Raw genomic sequence first — 21,283 nt, 5'->3', positions numbered from 1 at the left:
GCGCTTTCCCACTCATGGCAGGCTCAATGCGGCTTACATGGGGCAATGCAGGGTTAAGTGACTTGCCCAGAGTCACAAGGAGCTGCCTGTGCCTGAAGTGGGAATCCAACTCAGTTCCCCAGGAGGACCAAAGTCCACCACCCTAACCACTAGGCCACTCCACATGCAGGCATAATGTGGCTTACAGATAAATTAAGAAAAAATTACAAATTGAGAAAATACAGTTAAAGGTGACTTGTTTGAAAATACAAGTGAGATGAACTAAAAATGCTACCCAAACAGTAACGAAGGACAAGGAGGCTGCAGCAGCTCTTGCTTTGTTTTGAGTGTACTAGATGACGACTGCGCGCGGGGAATGGGAAAGAGCGACCGGGCCAAATTGGCTTCAACGTTGCGACGTCATCCCGCGTCCTTTTCAACCTCCTTGTTTACATCCAACTCTCCCTGGCTCCTCGCATTGGTGCTTTGCTTGGCGCGCGCAGCTCCCGCTCCTCGATGTCAGTTCCTGTTCCGGGGCAGAGCCGGCAGCCTGCCTGGGCCAATAGAGAGACCCGGCTGGGCCCTGCTGCGGTTAGTTGAGCTTCTTGTCGCTGTTGCTGTTTGGGTGACAGCGGGGAGGAAGTGGGGAAAGTCTCTCTCTGAACACGAATCGATTGCAATCGTTAACTGGACAGCACTAGCTGCAGGTAAATTGGTGGTGGGTAATGACTGGGGTCAAAACCAGCAGCTGTTATTTCTAAGCTGTGAAATCTCCATTTCTGTGACTTTAGCTTAGGGGAACTCTTGCTGCTCTCCTGCAAATTGCACAGATGTTGCTCCATTGTGTGTCTACTACTACTACTATTTGACATTTCTAAAGCGCTACTAGGGTTACGCAGCGCTGTACAATATAACATAGAATCGAAGAGCTTACAATCTAATGGACAAATGTCTGTCTTTTCTATTTTTTGACGTCAAATATTCTTCCTTAAAGCTTTTTTATAAGTAACAGTACAAAAGAACAAAACAAGGGCAACAGCATTGGTCCATAAGAATAACAAAAGGTGTGTTGATGATACCTAGAAGGCATACAATAAGGGATGTTAAAACTTAGGTTTGCAATAGAAGTCAACAGGTTTCCAAACCTTAAGGCATTGAGGAAGGTTATTCGACTTCTCTGCAATTTTAGCTTCATATTTATAAATAATACAAACAGAATTCCTCAAAGAAAGCCAAAGAAACTTTGGAGTTATATTGTTTTAAGGGCTACAGCCATAAGAATAGCAAATAATTTCTTTTGGGTTGGTGATAGATAATGTTGACTAACAAGTGATCTGAAGTTAATTGTATGGAAGTCTTAACTTGATCTGTAAATAAAGTAGTGTAGAAATTCTGTCCCAGACTAGAGTCCAAAATAATTGTAAGTCTGGACAGAGATAGAGCGTGTGGTCAAGAGTACCTATTGTGGAATTGCAGAAAGGAAGGTGTGCAACTTAATTAAATCATTCCTCTCTTTATTTTTAAAATGCAATAGAAGTCAACAGGTTTCCAAACCTTAAGGAAATGAGGAAGGTTATTCGACTTCTCTGCAATTTTAGCTTCATATTTATAAATAATACAAACAGAATTCCACAAAGAAAGCCAAAGAAACTTTGGAGTTATATTGTTTTAAGGGCTACAGCCATAAGAATAGCAAATAATTTCTTTTGTGTTGGTGATAGGTAATGTTGACAAACAAGTGATCTGAAGTTAATTGTACGGAATTCTCACTTGATCTGTAAATGAAGTAGTGTAGAAATTCTATCCCAAACTAGAGTCCAAAATAATTGTAAGTCTGGACAGAGATAGAGCGTGTGGTCAAGAGTACCTATTGTGGAATTGCAGAAAGGAAGGTGTGCAACTTAATTAAATCATTCATCTCTTTATTTTTAAAATGCAATAGAAGTCAACAGGTTTCCAAACCTTAAGGAAATGAGGAAGGTTATTCGACTTCTCTGCAATTTTAGCTTCATATTTATAAATAATACAAACAGAATTCCTCAAAGAAAGCCAAAGAAACTTTGGAGTTATATTGTTTTAAGGGCTACAGCCATAAGAATAGCAAATAATTTCTTTTGTGTTGGTGATAGGTAATGTTGACAAACAAGTGATCTGAAGTTAATTGTATGGAAGTCTTAACTTGATCTGTAACTACTACTACTACTTAACATTTCTTGAGCGCTACTGGACATTTACAGACTTGATCTGTGAATGAAGTAGTGTGGAATTCTATCCCAAACTAGAGTCCAAAATAATTGTAAGTGTGGACAGAGATAGAGCGTGTGGTCAAGAGTACCTATTGTGGAATTACAGAGAGGAAGGTATGCAACTTAATTAAATCATTCCTCTCTTTATTTTTAAAATGCAGTTTTGTATGTTTTAAGGTAAATTTTTGCTTCCTAGCAGTTTATTTAAGCCAGTGGTTCTCACCTGAGAGACAGTATTCACACGTGTGACACATTAAACGCTATAATTTGTAGGTGAACCAAGGAAAATAACGCTATATATCATTTAATTGTTGCTAGCAATGATGTAAAGGAAATACAGATGTTATGATGATGACTGCCAGGGTGGAAGAGGGGGGTGAACTGCAATATTTTCACCTGAGGCTGGTGACACTTAAATCACTTCTACCTGCCTATCCGGTGATATGCAGCAGGGCAGTGCCACTGAATATGGCGGTAATCGCCCCTGCACTGTCTGGTTAGTGCAGGGGTGGTCTGGGGAGGGGGAGCTTGGATGGAGTCTGCACTTATCCGGTTAGTGGTGATATTCAGTCTGCTAACCAGTTAAGTAAGCAGATATAAGGATGCACTGAGGTGTTAGTGTGCTGCTCAGCACGCGCTAATCCCACACTGAAAAATATTTTTTTATTTTTCAGCATGGGAGACGCACCCATGGGCAGAGAGTAGTTGTGCCCTGTGCTACTCAGATAGTTCAGGCACATTGCCGCATGCTGCCCAATTACCGCAGGAACCCTTACTTCCAAGTGAATAGGTGGCAGTAAAGGCTTCTGCCTTAAAGGCCACGCACTGATTGTGAAATTAGTGCATGGCCATTAATGGGGGATATAGCAAATGCAGCCATTTTACTGCCCCAGCTCGTGGTAAACTTGCATGCCTACAGCAGCGCCTGCCACTTTTTAGCGCGGCTTAGTAAAATGACCTCAAAGTTAGGACAACAGAGAGGTTGTCCTAACTTATCTGCTGAGCTAAATGGGCACTGGTCTGAATCTGTCTGACCGTACATACCAGAATATTCAATTGCAGATTCCAGTTGTGGCCTGGCTTTGAATATCTGGCCTTAATTCTCCTACTGCTATTAGCAGCTTAAAAATTGCTGACCACCGTGTGCTGCATATTACGTCTGTTTTTTTTTTTTTTAAGTGTTTAGAAATGTAACAAAGGCATCAGTACTAACATTTTTCCAGAAGAGGTAGCGGTTTTATCATTGATTTTGAATCATGATTTCTGGTAGTCAATTTTGTTTGAAAACCTATTTCTCCAATGGCTATTTTGCACTTCAGATCTCTCCCATAGTGGGTGTGTCTTGAGACTGACACTGTTTGTCCTTTGCATGCATCACATTGCTGTTTGTGTGCCTGCATTATGAGGTCGGTCCCATTTCACCCTTTTCATTTTATACATATGGATGCTGTATTTTCCTTGTCTCGAGACCAGTGCTAGATGACCTTTTTAGTGATCTACATAGATGTGTAGCTTTTGCTCCAAAAGAAGTTGGTTCTAGATGTTATTCTGAACAGCTTACTATTATATATGTGATTAATGGAGGGACTTCAGTGAAAATTTGTTTTGATGAACTCTGACAATGTAGAGTTCTTCTAACAGTGTACAGTGTGCTCAGGGAGCCCATTGCGAGTAACTATAAGAATTTTGGGTGTTTTTACCTGTCCTAAGGTAATATTACACATATGTGGTACTGGCTATTCACGTATAGATAGATGGTGAGGGTTGCTATTCTGACTTTCCTTACATTTTATTTTATGTTTTTACTATTTACTTTTGTTTGTTTTGAAGAAAGTGCCTAAATGTTCTCTCTCTTTTTTTTTTTTTTTTTTTTTTAATTAATGGTTGCTTATGTGAATCCTTTAACATCTTGAATTGTATTTGTATGTTTCCCTTTCTAAGAGGCTCTTTTACTAAACAGCAGCAAACCCTTAATGCTAGCTTGATCGGAAAACCACATGAAGGGGCTGGTGCAAAATGTGTTACCCAGGGCCCTGAAAACCATGAACAATCTAACCAGCTTCTGCAAAGCTCTGAAAACTCACCTCTTTAACAAAGCTTACAAAAGTCACCCTCAATGATACAAATCATCCCCCAAACCACCCGAGCACACCTAAAACACTTCTCACACAACCTACCCAACATCCGCCCATCTAAATTCCTCTTCCAGCTCAGCTTATGATCAACTGTATTTAAATAATGTACTGACTTTATCATAACCCTACTCTGTAAGCCACATTGAGCCTGCAAAAAGGTGGGATAATGTGGGGTACAAATGCAATAAATAAAATAAATAAATGTGTTAAAGCATTTTGATGTATTTTGCCTGTTCGTGCACAGTAATATGCCCATTAATTATTTTATTTGTTTATAGCATTTTTTTGGAGGGGGCTAACTGGATAACGCAGAGGTAACACGGAAGCACTTAGCACCTCTTAAATAAGCGGTGGTAAGTGTATCTAAAATCTAGTATCTGTTCTTCCTGCTGTCGCTACCACCTGCGTCCATCCTGTGCCCTGAGCCAATGCAGCATGGTGCAGGGCCTTTGAGTACCTGTGTGTGCATTGCGCTCATGACCTCTGACTCCTGAGCCTGCTCTGAGTCAATTGGAGACAAAACTTGCCTTAAAAACAACGCACGACCTAACAATCTTCCGAAAATGACTAAAAACCAACTTGTTCAAAAAAGGCATACCACAATGATCCATTCTAAATACCAGACAACGAAACTCTTCCAGAACTAGACAAAACCGAACTCTCTACACCTGACTGCTTCAGTAACTGATGACCGCGAATACACCACCACCTTATTTCTCACGCCGAAATGAACTGATTATCTGATTTAATTTATGATTTACCCTACCGTCTATGTTCTTAATGCAATACCACTTTGTATTCCTCGTACCGGAAATGGTGATCGCCACTACGGCATACTGTAAGCCACATTGAGCCTGCAAGTGGGAAAATGTGGGATACAAATGCAACAAATAATAAAAATAAATAATAGCAACGATTGTAGTCATGCACTTTAATTAGGTCAGCATATTGCCTTCATGTCTTTGGTAATCAGTAGGACCAGAGAGATGTCATATACGGTGATATTGTTGCTAAGGCTGTTTGGATTGGTGGACAGTTTTAAAGTAACAATCATAATGTTATTGGATTTGATTTGATTCACTATTTATATAGTGCTTTACATTGATATACATATGAGAAACTTCTGCCCCGCAACACTTATAATTAGCTGGGCTCCTGAAGGATCAGAAGATTAAAAGGGTAATTTACCATACTAGCATTCACTGAGGCTGTTAAAATGGACGCTGTGGCAAAAAACCCATTAACATCGTTAGAGTGTGCTGTTCTTAAATGAAAATGTAAACATTGATACAATATACAATAAATGTTTTTGTTAACATTCAAAAATTTCTGTGTACAATAATTATTTTCTTTATTAACACATACACAAAACACATTTAAAATTCAATACTAAACACCATCCACACTTCACTCATACTTCAACATTAAAAAAACATTTTTTGAAACCAGGGAAAAACTAACAGAGAAAACAAATAGTCTGTTAGGTTCTCACGTGGAGATCCATCTTCTGATTAAGCATAGAAAGTTGTAGCAAGTTATAGATTGAAAACCATGATGGATTAACTTAGACTGTTGGACTTTGAGTCTGTGCTCCGTGGAGGGAGTAAGTAGAGGAATTATGACAGCTGGTACAGGCTTAATGCTGCCTATATTAGCAAGACGAGAAGATATGGTAGCTGGAGTATATTTAATGCTGCTATAACTTGCTACAAATTTTTATGCTTGATCAGAAGATGGATCTCCACGTGAGAACCTAACAGACTATTTGTTTTCTCTGTTAGTTTTTCCCTGGTTTCAAAATTTTTTTTTTAATGTTGAAGTATGAGTGAAGTGTGGATGGTGTTTAGTATTGAATTTTAAATGTGTTTTGTGTATCTCTCTATATAAAACGCACCTCCAATGTTCTAATGAAGCCTCACTTTCCCAACGTTCTAAAAGTGAGGTGGCTGAGACCACTTTTCCTCCATCAGTGTATGCCCCGCCCACGCGTCAAACGTGATGACGGCGAGGGCAGAGCACTGACACTGAACGAATGGCATCGGAAGAAGGGAGGAGAAAGAGCAGCACAACCAATCAGTTTCTGTGCAGCAGGCAGGGAGACAAGGAACATCACTCTGATGCAGGTGCTCCTGCTCCAGGTATGTGCTGCCTCCATAACCCCCCCCCCCCCCCTCCAACTAACAACTAACTCACACCAGGCAGAGGAACAGAACGCCAGAAGCAGGTCCGAGCCACAGACACTCGCCACCACCCTCTTAGTTACACCCACCTCTCTCACTTTCACAGAAACACACACATCCAGTTACACCCACCTCAGCCTGCAGAACGAATCTTCCCTTTCTGAGAGCTTTCCTTTGCAATCAGAACCATGAAGGTACTGTAATTTTATGAGCTCCCCAGTCCCGATGCAGTTCCGTCCGCAAAGACAGCAAGTAAAAATTTCTGCTTCAGTATTCCTGTCTGCTGCATTTTGCAAGCACAGCAGAAGGATGAGGTGAGCAGACTAATATTATGGCAGTGAAAGGGGGGGTTAAAAAGTATTTATTTATGGCAGAGAACCCAAAAAAGTTGTTTAAGCTACGGTCCACTAAAGGGTTTATTTTGCTGCAAGCAGGTGAGAATGTTGACTCTACTCAGCCCCTCCCCCCTCTTACATTCAACTACACCACACCCCCCCCCCCCCCCCCCCACCTTTAAAAATCTCCCACTATACAAAACATATTGTTTACAACGAAATGTTACAAGTGTAAGAAACAATTACACTACAAATAAAACTTAAAAAACTTTGGCTTTTTAAAAATCATTTATATCCCTTAATATCAAACAGAAAAACAAAAAAGTAAAAAAAAAAACCAACCACATGCTAGCGCCCATTTCATTTGTTTTGGAAACGGGCCTTTTTTACTAGTGTGTTAATAAGAAAATAATTATTGTACACAGAAATTTTTGAATATTAATAAAAACATTTATTGTATATTGTATCAATGTTTACATTTTCCTTAATTCTTAGTATTATATGGAGGGAATTTAGATTGTTTAGATTCCTATATATTTTTTGAACTGTTATTAAATGACCCATTAGGTAACTTGCTGTAGGTCACAAGGAGGCATATTTTCAAAGCACTTTGGAAGGCTAAGTGCTTTGAAAATGAGCCTCAAGGTATGTTAATAGAGAATGTAGGATTTCATCCCTAGGGTCACATTAGATGCCCATTAGGAAGGGTGATCTGTAAATGTTTTTAAGTAAGATAAAATAAATTTTTACTGAGGATCCCACAGTGAGTACATATATATATATATAAATCTGCCTTTGCCAGAGAAAGTGTAACAATGTGGAGGAGAAGTGATTGTAACCATAGATGGAACTGGGTTGTTTGTCTGAGTGTGCATAGGTTCCCTCACCACAGTTATACCCAAGTGATCACCTGGGCATGCTGGGTCTGGCTGAGGATGTGAATCTTAATTGGGTGTGTTTGAAAGTGAAATTTATAGCCAACTCTGCCAGTTTTTCCTCCTACAGATGACGGTGCACAATCTCTACATATTTGACCGGAATGGGGTCTGTCTGCACTATAGTGAGTGGAACCGCAAGAAGCAGGCCAGCATCTCCAAGGAAGAGGTGAGGCAGGGATTAGGGGTTTACCTGCAACCAGCCTTTCTAAGGAAGAGGTGAGGCAGGGCAGAGTGGGGATAAGGGGTCACCCGTGGTTTATATCTCCAAGGTTGTTCACTCTCTCACTGTAGATTGTGGACTACGGCGTAGCACAATTGCACCTCTTTTTGAGAGATTCAGATGCTTCATCTACAAACGTCTATTTTTTGACCCCTGAGGAAGGCCTTGTTGCCGAAACACGGACCGTGTAGGGTCCCAGTGAATTGTGTTCTTGGTGCTACTACTGTGTTTTCAGTGCTGGTCATTTGGATTTGGTTACTTCCACCTTTGTGTACTTTGCATTTCTTGGCTTTTTTGTGGAAGACGTGGAGCCCCTTTTTCTGTGTTATATATCCAAGGACCAGGTAAGCTGATATAGGGTAGAGATGCTGCCCTTGGGTAATCCCCTAAGGGTGAGGTGAGCCATGGTGGGATTGGAGATCCTGGCAGCAGGTGAGTCCCTAAGGAGAATGTGTGCCAGTGAAGGAAGGTAATGGTGCTCATTCACATCATCTTCAAGGTTGAGATGAGATGAGACACGGGGGGGGGGGGGGGGGGGGGGGGTGCTAACCTCAACATCTCTAAGGGTGAAGTGAGATGGGGCAGATCAGGGATTATATGCAGATAACGTCTGGAAATGAGTACCTAATGACCATCTCGTTTTCTTTGGTGCAGGAGTATAAGCTGATGTACGGGATGCTGTTCTCCATCCGCTCCTTTGTCAGTAAGATGTCTCCGGTGGACATGTATCCTTCTACCGTTGGGAAGGTGGTCTGTCGGTCAAGATTCTGAGATGAGGTGTACTGTTTTAGTGCAGACCATGTGGTCAGTGGACTTGGGGGGATTCATGTCTAGGAGACGAAGGCAGCGCTGTTTGTGCTTTCACCCAGATTATATCTGTACAGACTCTGTAGGTTCTGTGCTAGCATCTATCCTTAGCATAACAAGGTCTTTTTAAAACTCAACTATGCCAAGTTCCTGGAGAAAAAGTTCATAAACTGTTATTAACAGAGTAGACTTGGGGGAAGCCACTGTTTATCCCTGTTTAGGATCCCACCAAGTACCTGTGACCTGGATTGGCTACTGATATAGGCTGCTGGGTTTGATGGAAGGTTGTTTTGACCCTGTGTATCACAGTTTTTTATCCTGCAGGGCCTCAGATTGGCTGTTGTCAGTGTGTTTGTGCATCCCTAGCAATGTGAGGTCTGTCTGAAAATTCTTCTGCACCTGTTCAGAGCTTCTGCTCTTTTAACTGGTTTCCTTAATGAGCTCTTCCTCAGGAAGGATGGCTTTCTGTCCTTCCAGACCAGCAAATACAAGCTGCATTACTATGAGACCCCCACAGGCCTGAAAATCGTCATGAACACAGACTTGGGGGTGAACAACATGCGGGAGACCCTGCACCAGATCTACAGCAGTGTAAATAACATTTGTGTTCTACAGCATGTGCACATTTTATTTATTTATTAGGATTTATTTACCACCCTTTTGAAGGAATTCACTAAAGGCGGTGTACAGCAAGAATAAATCAAACATGAGCAACAGGCAATTACAGCAGTAAAAATATTCAAATAACAATACAAAGTATGGCATAGTATACAATATCAACACAATACGTAATAGAACTTTTAATTGATAGTGAAGGGTAGATCAAAGATGGAAATTATAGATAGGTAAGAGAGTAAGAAGAGTTAGGAAGTAAGTGATTAATTTAAAGAAAGTTGCACATGAGGTCAGAGATGGTTTAATATTAGCTCAGCTAGGGTAGGAGTGCTCTGTGTTCTCCTAGACCAGGGGTTCGCGATCCATCCTCAAGACACATCCAGCCAGTCAGGTTTTCAGGATACCCAGAATGAATATTCATAAGATAGGCTTGCATACCATGGAGGCAGTGCATGCAAATTTATCTCATGTATATTCATTGTAGGTATCCGGAAAACTCGATTGGCTGGGTGTGTCCCGAGAACCCCTGTCCTAGACCCCGTACTTTACCCGCTTTGTGCAGCGTCTCAAATGTTTATGACTGTTACAGACTCTTCTCTCCCACTACAGATCTTTGTGGAATATGTAGTCAAGAATCCTCTCTGCAGTTTAAATCAGCCAATCCAGAGCGAGCTCTTCCACGCCAAACTGGACAGTTTCATCCGGGGCTTGCCTTTCTTCTCTGCCCGGGCAGGCTGACCACTGACCCTTCCCTCTTACTTCTGTGGTGGGGGGTGACCGCCTGCCCTCTCTTTTGTTCTCTGTGGATGGCTTGACCTCATGCCCTCCTTTTTTTTTTCTGATATGGGTGAGCACCCCTCTTAGCAGGACTTTCATGGCCAGTCCATAGAAGCCAGACAGTGCAGTGGGTGGATACCTGGAACCCTTTCCTATGCATGGGACATTGATCATGGCAGCCTCTGTCCAAATGTCCTACCATGACTTGCATGTGGTATCAGCTGAGACAAGAACACCTGCATGAGGCAGAACTTCAGTGGCACCATAGTGGGACATGCTTTATACTGTACCAGTGCATGCCCAGATTTGTGCACAATGTAAAAGCAGAGGATGGAGAGGAGAGTCCCATTATGCTTCACAGAAGAGCATGTCAACAGGAAAAAGAGCTGCTAGACTGAATTTTGATTCTGCCGCTGGGCTGGATTGTGTCTGCTCTTTCAGTATCTAATACTTTCCTCCCTTCTCTGTTCTTTCCATCTCACTCTTTCCTCCTATCATTCCTGTCCTCTTTCATCCTTGTTCTGTCAGCTTTGTCGTGTGTGCTGTAAGTTATGTGAAATAAATTTGGTAGGGAACATGGATGCTAGAGTCCTTTGATCTGTAATAGCCCCTTAAATTTCCCTGAGATGGAGCAGCTGTTCTCACATTAAAGAGCACAGGACACACCTCTTTTCCCACCAGGAATCATTAACCAAAATACTCTGAAGAAAAGACATGCAAGTTGGGATAGGGTGAAGGCAGTTTTGACTCAAACCTGGGCTATCTGTAGAAGACGTGGGTTGCAGCCTCCTTCACCTTCCCCCCAGGAGAGAGATTACTATCACAGGATTGCAGATAATTTGCTTGAAACTCTCTATGTGCAGGAGGGAGCATTACATGTATTCATTTTCTGTGCTGCATGATCCTGGTCACCCCTTGCCAAAACCCACCAGTGTTCCCTCTAAACTGTGCAAGTGTGCGGGCAACATCAAGTCCATGCTGAAAACTTGCGTACAAAATGTTTTCATGTGCACATGGGCCAGCAAAAATGGGAAAGAACATTGAAAACCACCTCTCTTTCAAGACCATTTGAATAAACGTGCTTGCCAGCCCCCAGTCTACCCACAAGCCTATGCTCTGATACTTTGTCTTTATTCTAGGCCAGTGGTTCCAGACTTGGCCTGGGTGACCCTCTGTACGAACAACAGCAGATCACCAGGACTAGATAAGAATGTCGCTTTAATAAAATCACATAAAAGACCCAACATGACCATGTTTCGCCCTACCTTAATAAAGAGATGTTCTTATCCACTTGTGGTCTGCGATTGTTTCTATACTTCTGGATTGTCTGCAGATGCTGATTACCTCTGTTTTTTGTTCATCTTGGTGACCTTCAGGTTTTTTGGATTTCTACAATGACTGTGCGTGAAAGAAATACGCATCCAAATCTATTTCATTAATATTCATTACAGTCATAAAAACCTGACAGAATGTGGGGGTGTTTTAGGCCTCTGAAATGGGACACAGTCCAGCATCCTACTACTACTACTTAGCATTTCTATAGCGCTGCCAGGGTTACGCAGCGCTGTACAAGTTTAACATGGGGAAGGACCGTCCTTGCTCAAAAGAGCTTACAATCTAAAGGTTACGAACTATGTAGTCAGTGTAGGTATCATGAGTGGGGAAGGTGGTTATGCGCCAAAAGCAAGGGAGAAGAGATGGGCTTTGAGTAAGGACTTGAAGATGGGCAGGGAGGGCGCATGACGTATGGGCTCGGGAAGGCTGTTCCAGGCATATGGTGATGCGAGGCAGAATGGGCGGAGTCTGGAGTTAGCGGTGGTGGAGAAGGGTACAGATAGGAGTGATTTGTCCTGAGAGCGGAGGTTACGGGTGGGAACATACGGGGAGAGGAGTGTAGAGAGGTACTGGGGGGCTGCAGATTGAGTGCATTTGAAGGTTAAAAGGAGAAGCTTGAACTGTATACGGTAGCGGATCGGGAGCCAGTGAAGTGACTTGAGGAGAGGGGTGATATGAGAGTATCGGTTCACGCGGTAGATAAGACGTGCGGCAGAATTTTGGACAGATTGAAGGGGAGATAGATGGTTAAGCGGGAGGCCAGTGAGAAGAAGGTTGCATCCTCACGGTCTCCGCCAAGTCTCTTCATAGCCCTCACTGCACAGCGCAGGCTTAGGGCATAGACAAACTAGGCAACTGCCTAGGGTTCGGGAGGGGCTGTCACCTGTGTTCATTCAGTGACTTCCAAGACAGAGATGTGCTCTGTTAAGTGAGGTTCTGGCAGAAAAAAAGAGGGGGGGATGGGTGAGAGGAACCAGAGTTGCTGCTGCCTACAGGGAGGTCTGTTCTTTCCACTCGGTCTGCCTTGTCCACAGAGTTGGCTGGAGGAATTGGTGCTTCCTCTACAGTTGGAGCCTTGCACGGCCCTATTTCTGGGAGTTATATAAAACTTTTTATTTGTTTATAGCATTTATATCCCACATTTTCCCATCCACGGACAGGCTCAATGTGGCTTACAGTAATCTTCAGAAATCATACATCAATTCTACAACAAACAGTCAACGACATTGAAGTGAAAGAGATTAGAGAGTAATAGCAAAGGTGGGGAAATGCGGAAAGAGAAATTGAATTCAATAGGAAGAGATGCGGGGCGGGTCCTGAGCGTAAGCTTTTCCAAATAAGAAGGTCTTAAGATATTTTTTGAAGGTCGGATGATCAGGGGTAATTTTCACAAATTTAGGTAGACCATTCCACAGTTGTGCGCTAATATAGGAAAAGGTGGAGGCGTAGATGGTTTTATACTTGAGGCCTCTGTAGATTGGGTAATGCAGATATAAGTACAAGCGAGCTGATCTGTGAGAGTTTCGAGGTGGTAAGCTGACAAGGATGTCCATATACGCAGGAGCTTCACCATAGAGAATTTTATGCACCAGAGCGCAAATTTTAAATGTTATTCGGTCCTTGACAGGGAGCCAGTGCAGTTTCTCACTGTTAATTGCTGTAATGGGATATATGCAGGGTGCATAGACCCCTTTGATATGATAAAGGGCCTAGCACAGTTTTATGGTTAGAGTCCACCAAAGGGTTAATCTTATATGTATATGAGTTACACTGTTTGCTTCCGTTTCTATGCCTAATGAATGGATTAGTCTGGGAGAGTCTTGGTGCATCCAAACAGCTCAAGCTGAAAACTGTGGACAGGTGCTCTGATATGGGTTTACCTGGCCTCTTCTCCCCTAGTGGTTAGAGCAGAGCCAGAGAGGCCAGGATTCAAATCCCATTGCAGCTCCTTGTGGTCTTGGGCAAGTCAGCTCTTCATCGCCTCAGGTGCAGCCTTAGCCTGTAAACCCTCCAGGGGCTGAGGCCTGAATGGAACTTGCTTTGAGTTACAAGTGCAAAAAGGGGTGTGAGCTAGATCCTATATCCCTTGTTTTTCCCCTCTTGTTCCGAGGCTTGATGAAGCCTCATCTCACGTTTCCTGTATTTAGCCCTTCCCATTTCAGCATTAGTTAAAGTCCCCCGGTGTGGGTTAACTTTTCGTAGAACTTGATCCATGCCTCTCACACCTGATCCCTTCCCTGCACAGCAGCTGGGACCATGTCCTTAGACTCGACATGCTGCTTTTAGTGCAATGTAAGTACACGGACCTGTATCAGATCTACTGTATATGTTTTGTTGTTACCCATCCAGAATTGGAGATGGTGCAAGATATGAATGATTTTAAATAAATAAAGGGTCAGTAACAGAGCTGGTAATTAAAGAGATTCTGTAACCCATAAGGAAATCATGGATTTTGTAGGTGAATTTGTAAAAGACAAAAAAAATCTGCTTCTTCCAGAAAAAAATTAAGTCTTTGTTACAATTTTCTGAAAAAACCTTGCAAAAAGAGTAACATGCAGTATCAATAGTGCGGGGTTTTCCCAGGTGCTGAGGCCACTTTTAGTGTTGCTGTAAAATGGTTGCATTTCCTATATCTTCAATTAATGGCCACATGCTAATTTACCAACATTTCATCTTTCCTACCCACCCCTTGAGGTGTCCAGCATCTCTCTCCTTCCCTCTCTCCAAGAGGTGTCCATCCTCTCCTCTTACCTGCTCACCCTCCTGAGGAGTCCAGCATTTCCCGTTCCCTACCCACCCTGCGAGATGTCTAGCATCTCACTCCTTCTCAACCCCCCCTGAGGTATCCAATATATCTCCGTATCTACTCCCCGCCCCCAAAATATCCAATATCTCTTTCCTGCACTATTCCTCCCTGCAACAGCACCTCCCCTATCGTTGTCATCTTTTGCATATCTACAACCAGATCTTTGTCCCACTTCTCCATTTTGTTGGAGGTTCATACCAAAGGCAGTAGCCCCTCTCCCAGCTTCTGGAAAGCTTTCTTTGCTAAGAGTATGCCTTCTTTTGCCTGGTAATTTGCCACCAGGTGGTTAAAGCACTAGGCTAACAACATAGGAAGCTCAATTCAGTCCTGTTGCTGCTCATTGTGATTTTGGGCAAGTCATTTAACTCTTCATTGTCTCAGGTAAAAACTTGGAGCCTCTTTAATCAAACCACGCTAGCGGTCCCTTGTGCGTTAATGCCAACAAAGTGCATTCACTTTGCATGGGCTTCGTCGGCATTGACGCGTGACTTGATGAAAGAGGCCCTTAGATTGTAAGCCCTTCAGGAACAGAAAAAAATGCCTAGGGTACCTGAATGAAACTCACCTAGAGCTCTACTGAAACAGTACAAAGAAAAGCTACAAAAATGGTATGGGATTTGCGTTGCAGACCGTACAAGGAGAGACTTGCTGACCTGAACATGTATACCTTGGAGGAAAGGAGAAACAGGTGACATGATACAGGCGTTCAAATATTTGAAAGGTATTAATCTGCAAATGAACCTTTTTCGGAGACGGGAAGGTGGTAGAACTAGAGGACATGAATTGAGGTTGAAGGGGGGGCGGACTCAGGACTAATGTCAGGAAGTATTTCACAGAGAGGTTGGTGGACACGTGGAATGCCCTCCCGCGGGAGGTGGTGGAGATGAAAATGGTAATGGAATTCAAACATGCGTTGGATAAACACAAAGGAATCCTCTTTAGAAGGAATGGTTCCGTGGGATCTTAGCGGAGATTGGGTGGCGACGCCGGAAATTGGGAAACAAAACGGGAGCTGGCCAGACTTCTATGGTCTGTGCCCTGATCGTGACTGAATAGATATGGATGGGCTGGAGTGTAAATTTTAAGGGGCTTCAGTGTTAGCTTCAGAACTTAGTACAAGAACAATGCTGGACAGACTTCTACGGTCTGTGCCCTGAGAAAGGCATGGACAAATCAAACTCGGGTATACATATAAAGTATCACATACCATGTAAAATGAGTTTATCTTGTTGGGCAGACTGGATGGACCGTACAGGTCTTTATCTGCCCTCATTTCATTCATTCATTTAGGTGAAAGCTAGATCTAAAATAACTTTTGAGTCTGTTCTCTGATCACATTCAGCATGTGGTTGGCATTCACCCTAGCTGAGGAGCCTGGAGGGCATTTCATTTTGTTGGGACCCATGGACTGTTCCTGAGTTGAATACCTCTGATAATGGAGTCCGCTAGCAGCAAGAAGTTTCTGTTTTGAGCTATTTTGACAGTGTTTTGGGGATATCTTGTACTGAGTTACTCTATTTCTGTAGGGGCAGAAATTAGGAGAGTGGATGCCTCTGTGACACAGGAGTCTACTGTTGCCCATCTATTCTTGGGTTGTTTTATTCTCTTTGGCAGGGATATTAAAGTGGTTGGATGCAGTGTAGCCATGGAAGATCCTTTAATTGCAGCCAGTTCCTTTTTGAGTTTGGTATGTCCCTTTTTGAGAGAGCTGAATGATGGGACAATCCCTAAATCTTCAGATTGTCTGCCTTAGAACTAATGTACCACAGTTTTTGAACTGAATGAAAGTTATGTTGATTAGTTGCAATGAATTTGAACAGCTCTACTATGATAAGGAATACCAAACAGCAAGATTGCTTGTCACTTGCTTGAAGAATACTGTGTATGTGTGTTGGGATGACTACTACTACTGCTACTACTTATCATTTCTATAGCGCTACAGGGCATATGCAGCGCTGTACACCATACACAAAAGACAGTCCCTGCTCAAAGAGCTTACAATCTAGATAAGAGGTAGACAGAACAATAAGGGTAAGGGAATAAAGAGGTGAGGATAAAAGGACAGGGCAAGTGAGTAGTGGTTAGGAGTCAAAAGCAGTGGTAAAGAGGTGGGCTTTAAGTTTGGACTTGAAAACGGCCAAAGACAGGGCTAGACGTACAGGCTCGGGAAGTCTATTCCAGGTGTGAGGTGCAGCGAGATAAAAGGAACGGAGTCTGGAATTAGCAGTAGAGGAGAAGGGGACAGACGAGAGATTTATCCACAGAATGGAGTACCCGGGGGGGGGGGGGGGGCGTAGGGAGAGACAAGAGTGGAGAGGGTACTGGGGAGCGGCAGAGTGAATGCACTTATAGGTCAATAAGAGAAGTTTGAATTGAATGCGGAAACGGATAGGGAGCCAGTGAAATGACTTAAGGAGAGGGCTAATGTGAGCATAGCGACTTTGGCAGAAAATGACCAGCAACAGCAATCTGTGGATAGGTGGGATTATAATTGAGAAAATCTTCTGAGACCCTCAAAAAATTATTAACTCTTAATGGTAATAGGCAATATGTTTGAACTACTACTAATATGTTTTTACATTTTCATTGTGTTTTATGCAGGAAGAAATATATTTCTGTTTCTCCATTATTCCAGTGCAGAGGTTTTTAGAGCGGTTTTTATCTGCATGTTTCTATTTACTTATTTTATTAGGATGTATTAACCATGTTTATGAAGAGATTCACCCAAGGTGATGTACAGCAGGTATAGCTTGTATGAATAACTAAACTAAACAGTGCTTTTATACCACAACCTTGCCAGTTCAATGTGGTTCACATCAAAAAGAAACCAGGCATACCTGGGAAGTAACAGTCAAGAAAAAAAAGTAAAAAAATCGAATAAATTATAAAAAAGAGAATCTAATATTAAACTTATTTCAAAAATTTCTCCAATAACCATGTTTTAAGGGGTTTTCTACTACTACTACTATTTAGCATTTCTATAGCGCTACAAGGCATACGCAGCGCTGCACAAACATAGAAGAAAGACAGTCCCTGCTCAAAGAGCTATGTAATAAAAGTGAGCCAAGTATAGGACAATCAAGCCATTGTGACATCACTGATGAGGTTGGCTCTTATTGGTGGCCTGAGGCATTATGACATCACAATATTAGCTCTGGTTACAAGAGACTACTACTACTACTACTATTTAGCATTTCTATAGCGCTACAAGGCATACGCAGCGCTGCACAAACATAGAAGAAAGACAGTCCCTGCTCAAAGAGCTATGTAATAAAAGTGAGCCAAGTATAGGACAATCAAGCCATTGTGACATCACTGATGAGGTTGGCTCTTATTGGTGGCCTGAGGCATTATGACATCACAATATTAGCTCTGGTTACAAGAGACTACTACTACTACTACTATTTAGCATTTCTATAGCGCTACAAGGCATACGCAGCGCTGCACAAACATAGAAGAAAGACAGTCCCTGCTCAAAGAGCTATGTAATAAAAGTGAGCCAAGTATAGGACAATCAAGCCATTGTGACATCACTGATGAGGTTGGCTCTTATTGGTGGCCTGAGGCATTATGACATCACAATATTAGCTCTGGTTACAAGAGACTACTACTACTACTACTATTTAGCATTTCTATAGCGCTACAAGGCGTACGCAGCGCTGCACAAACATAGAAGAAAGACAGTCCCTGCTCAAAGAGCTTACAATCTAATAGACAAAAAATAAATAAAGTAAGCAAATCAAATCAATTAATGTGAACGGGAAGGAAGAGAGGAGGGCAGGTGGAGGCGAGTGGTTACAAGTGGTTACGAGTCAAAAGCAATGTTAAAGAGGTGGGCTTTCAGTCTAGATTTAAAGGTGGCCAAGGATGGGGCAAGACGTAGGGGCTCAGGAAGTTTATTCCAGGCGTAGGGTGCAGCGAGACAGAAGGCGCGAAGTCTGGAGTTGGCAGTAGTGGAGAAGGGAACAGATAAGAAGGATTTATCCATGGAGCGGAGTGCACGGGAAGGGGTGTAGGGAAGGACGAGTGTGGAGAGATACTGGGGAGCAGCAGAGTGAGTACATTTATAGGTTAGTAGAAGAAGTTTGAACAGGATGCGAAAACGGATAGGGAGCCAGTGAAGGGTCTTGAGGAGAGGGGTAGTATGAGTAAAGCGACCCTGGCGGAAGATGAGACGGGCAGCAGAGTTTTGAACCGACTGGAGAGGGGAGAGGTGACTATTGAAAGATCTAAAAATGCCGGGAGCTCATTCCAGAGTTTTATTCCCACAAAAACAAATGAGGACTGGAAAACTGACTTAAATCTGACAAATCTAACGGGCATGAGAAAAACAAAATGACCAAAATAAGCATAAAATACAATCAATGAGGTAAACTTAAAAAACAGCAGTGATATGATAAACCATCAGAAATATACAACATATTAAAACAGCACACTAGAGCATTCATGTAACAGAAATATGATAAATGTCAACAGAATACAAATCACCATAATACATCTTTTTCTCAGTTTGATGGAGGTCGGTCTGTATTCTGCACGTGAGACTAGAGGTCAACCAGATTTCAGTTTCTGAGTCGGCATTGAAACAGGACTGAAACTCAGGTTTTGGCCAAAAATGCCTAGGCATTTTCGGCTGAAACCCGTAACTCACTTCCGCCCCCCCACCCCCCACAATTACTCTCCTTCTCACCCGACAACCTGTAGTCCCTCTTCAGACCTACTTTAAGAAGCCCTGATAGTTTAGTGGCTTTTTCGGGGGCAGGAGTGAACCCCATTTGTTCTTGCCCTGTGCCACTGCTCCGATTCAATGGCTGCCAACAATTCCCATGGCATTCTTGCAAGACTGCTGCGGGAGGTCCTACATAAGTACATAAGCACCGCCATACTGGGAAAAGACCAAGGGTCCATCAAGCCCAGCATCCTGTCTCCGACAGCGGCCAATCCAGGCTTCAAGAACCCGGCAACCCCCCCCCCCCCCCCAATTTTTAAAAAAATAATGTTCAATGGACTTTTCCCTCAGGAATCTGTCCAAACCCCCTTTAAATTCCGTAAGGCCAGCTGTTGTCACTACGTTCTCCGGCAACGAGTTCCAGAGTCTAACTACACGCTGAGTAAAGAAAAACTTTCTCCTATTTGTTTTAAATCTACCATATTCTAGCTTCATCTTGTGTCCCCTGGTTCTATTATTGTTTGAAAGTGTAAACAAATGCTTCATATCTGTCCGCTCTACTCTGTTCATTATTTTGTAGACTTCTATCATATCACCCCTCAGCCGCCTTTTCTCCAAGCTGAAGAGCCCTAACCTTCTCAGCCTTTCCTCATAGGGAAGTCATTCCATTCTGTTTATCATTTTCGTCGCCCTTCTCTGCACCTTTTCTAAGTCCTGGCAGCCATTTTGCGATTGGAACAAGCACGTGCTGGGGAAAATCTCGGCAGCCATTGTATCAGAGCAGCAGCATGGGGCAGGAATGAGTGAGGTTCGTTCCTGCCCCCAAAGAAGCCACTAGACCACCAGCGCCTCTTACGGCAGGGTCGGAAAGGATTGGGGGGGGTCGGAGAGTGATCATGGAGAGATTGCGGGGGAGGGGGAGAGTTAGGCAGGGCTTTTTGGTCAGGTATCGGGGAAGGAATGGGAGAGGGGCGGTTTCATTTACAGTTTTGGTTGCTTCTGAAACCGAGTGGCCGATTTCAGTTGCAGATATCGTTTCGAGCGGAAACCGAAGATCGGGGTTTGGTCAGGCTCTTCACTTGACCGAGGTGAGGGATTCTGCTAACATGGCAGTTCTGTGTTGGGATTAATAGTTATCTGGCTGGTTTTATTTTCCAGTATTCACCTCCTAATTGGAAGTGTACTGATGCTCCAGGGCCCTCAGGTAATATTTACCTGCTGTTTGAATGCATTAGCAGTTGCTGTTTGTGAGATGGTCTTGTAGCTGCACTCTGGCAGGACCTCTTTGTTAAGGCTTTGTGCTACCACTAAAGCTACTTATCATTTCCAAAGCGCTGCTAGATATGCCCTATGCTGTACAGAAACATAAAAGAGATGGTCCCTGCCGAATGCAGCTTACAGATACAACTAAAAGGTTGTGGCCCTGTCAGGGTGTTCTGGGGCTCAGTTGGGCTCTGTTTTGTGTCCTCAGACTGAGTGATTTGCTCCGCTTCTTCTGGTTCCACTTATCTCTGCTTCCCGTTCTCTTGCGTCCTTTCTGATTTCTTGCCTGTCGATTTTTCCTGGATGGAGCTCGAAGCTTTTTTTTTTTTTTTCGCAGTCCCTGACTTTTCTCGCTGCTACATCTGTCCGCACTCTGTCTCTGATGCTCTTGAGATTTGTGAGTGTCTGTGTCTTTCATTTTCTAGGATTAAAATTGTGACTAGTGATTTAATTTCACGTTTGACTGACTTACATTCCTTTCTGATTTTTACAATTTTGTCTTTTAATTTCCTCTCCTTCATTCTCTCTCTCTCTTTCTCTCTGCCTGCGTCCTGAATCTCTTTCTTTCTCCATTGCTTTGGCTCTTATTAATAACAAGATTTAAGTTTTGGTCAAGCTGCATATCAGCTTGTGGCTCACTGAAATGGCTGTTGCTAAAAGATTTGGGGAAGGAGAAAAAAAAATTTCCAGAGATGCACCCTACGAGCCACGGGGCCGTTCCTGGCATTGAGCCTTCAAGGAGACACATTCTACACAGCTTTCTGTGCCAGAGCAGCAAAGCCTCAAGAGAGAGGATGCAGATATTTTAAAACTGCTATCGGTACAGCCTGTTCTCACTCATACAGTGCTCTGTTGCCCTCAGTATACAGGTCACGGAGTGACAGCTATGCCACCCACATGCCCCAGCCTGTCCTGATTATGTTACAAAGCTTAGTGGCAGAGGGAGAGAGCAGACCAAAGTACAGTAAGCAGGTACAA

At 43.0% G+C, this 21,283-nt stretch overlaps 1 protein-coding gene and 1 long non-coding RNA gene across 3 annotated transcripts; one reads left to right on the top strand and one right to left on the bottom strand.

Annotated features, from left to right (window-relative positions):
• The first annotated feature begins 425 nt into the window (after positions 1-425).
• TRAPPC1 (trafficking protein particle complex 1) lies at positions 426-10,811 on the top strand. Of its 2 annotated transcripts, none has more exons than XM_030187903.1 (5): positions 426-686; positions 7,881-7,979; positions 8,688-8,758; positions 9,293-9,431; positions 10,065-10,811. In XM_030187903.1, the coding sequence occupies exons 2-5, from the start codon at positions 7,881-7,883 to the stop codon at positions 10,191-10,193; spliced, it is 438 nt and encodes a 145-aa protein (XP_030043763.1). In that variant the 5' UTR covers positions 426-686; the 3' UTR covers positions 10,194-10,811. The 2 variants fall into 2 exon arrangements, with proteins under 2 accessions (XP_030043763.1, XP_030043764.1); XM_030187904.1 differs by lacking the exon at positions 426-686 and adding an exon at positions 4,689-4,713.
• Positions 10,284-11,688, bottom strand: LOC115458086. The gene is made up of 2 exons (XR_003940027.1): positions 10,899-11,688; positions 10,284-10,867 (listed from the first exon to the last, which is right to left on the bottom strand). It is a non-coding gene; the product is annotated as an uncharacterized LOC115458086 (long non-coding RNA).
• Positions 11,689-21,283: the final 9,595 nt, after the last annotated feature.

Source organism: Microcaecilia unicolor, chromosome 14 (assembly GCF_901765095.1).
Source record: "Microcaecilia unicolor chromosome 14, aMicUni1.1, whole genome shotgun sequence".
Classification (NCBI taxonomy): Eukaryota; Metazoa; Chordata; class Amphibia; order Gymnophiona; family Siphonopidae; genus Microcaecilia; species Microcaecilia unicolor.
This window is presented reverse-complemented; position numbering and strand designations above follow the sequence as displayed.

What these genes read in the sequence shown, in the direction of transcription:
- TRAPPC1 (XM_030187903.1), top strand. Translation starts at nt 7,881, where the DNA reads ATGACGGTGCACAATCTCTACATATTTGACCGGAATGGGGTCTGTCTG. An exon ending in AAGATGTCTCCGGTGGACAT is followed by an intron (nt 8,759 to 9,292) that starts GTATCCTTCTAC and finishes GCTCTTCCTCAG; the next exon opens with GAAGGATGGCTTTCTGTCCT. An exon ending in TGCACCAGATCTACAGCAGT is followed by an intron (nt 9,432 to 10,064) that starts GTAAATAACATT and finishes CTCCCACTACAG; the next exon opens with ATCTTTGTGGAATATGTAGT.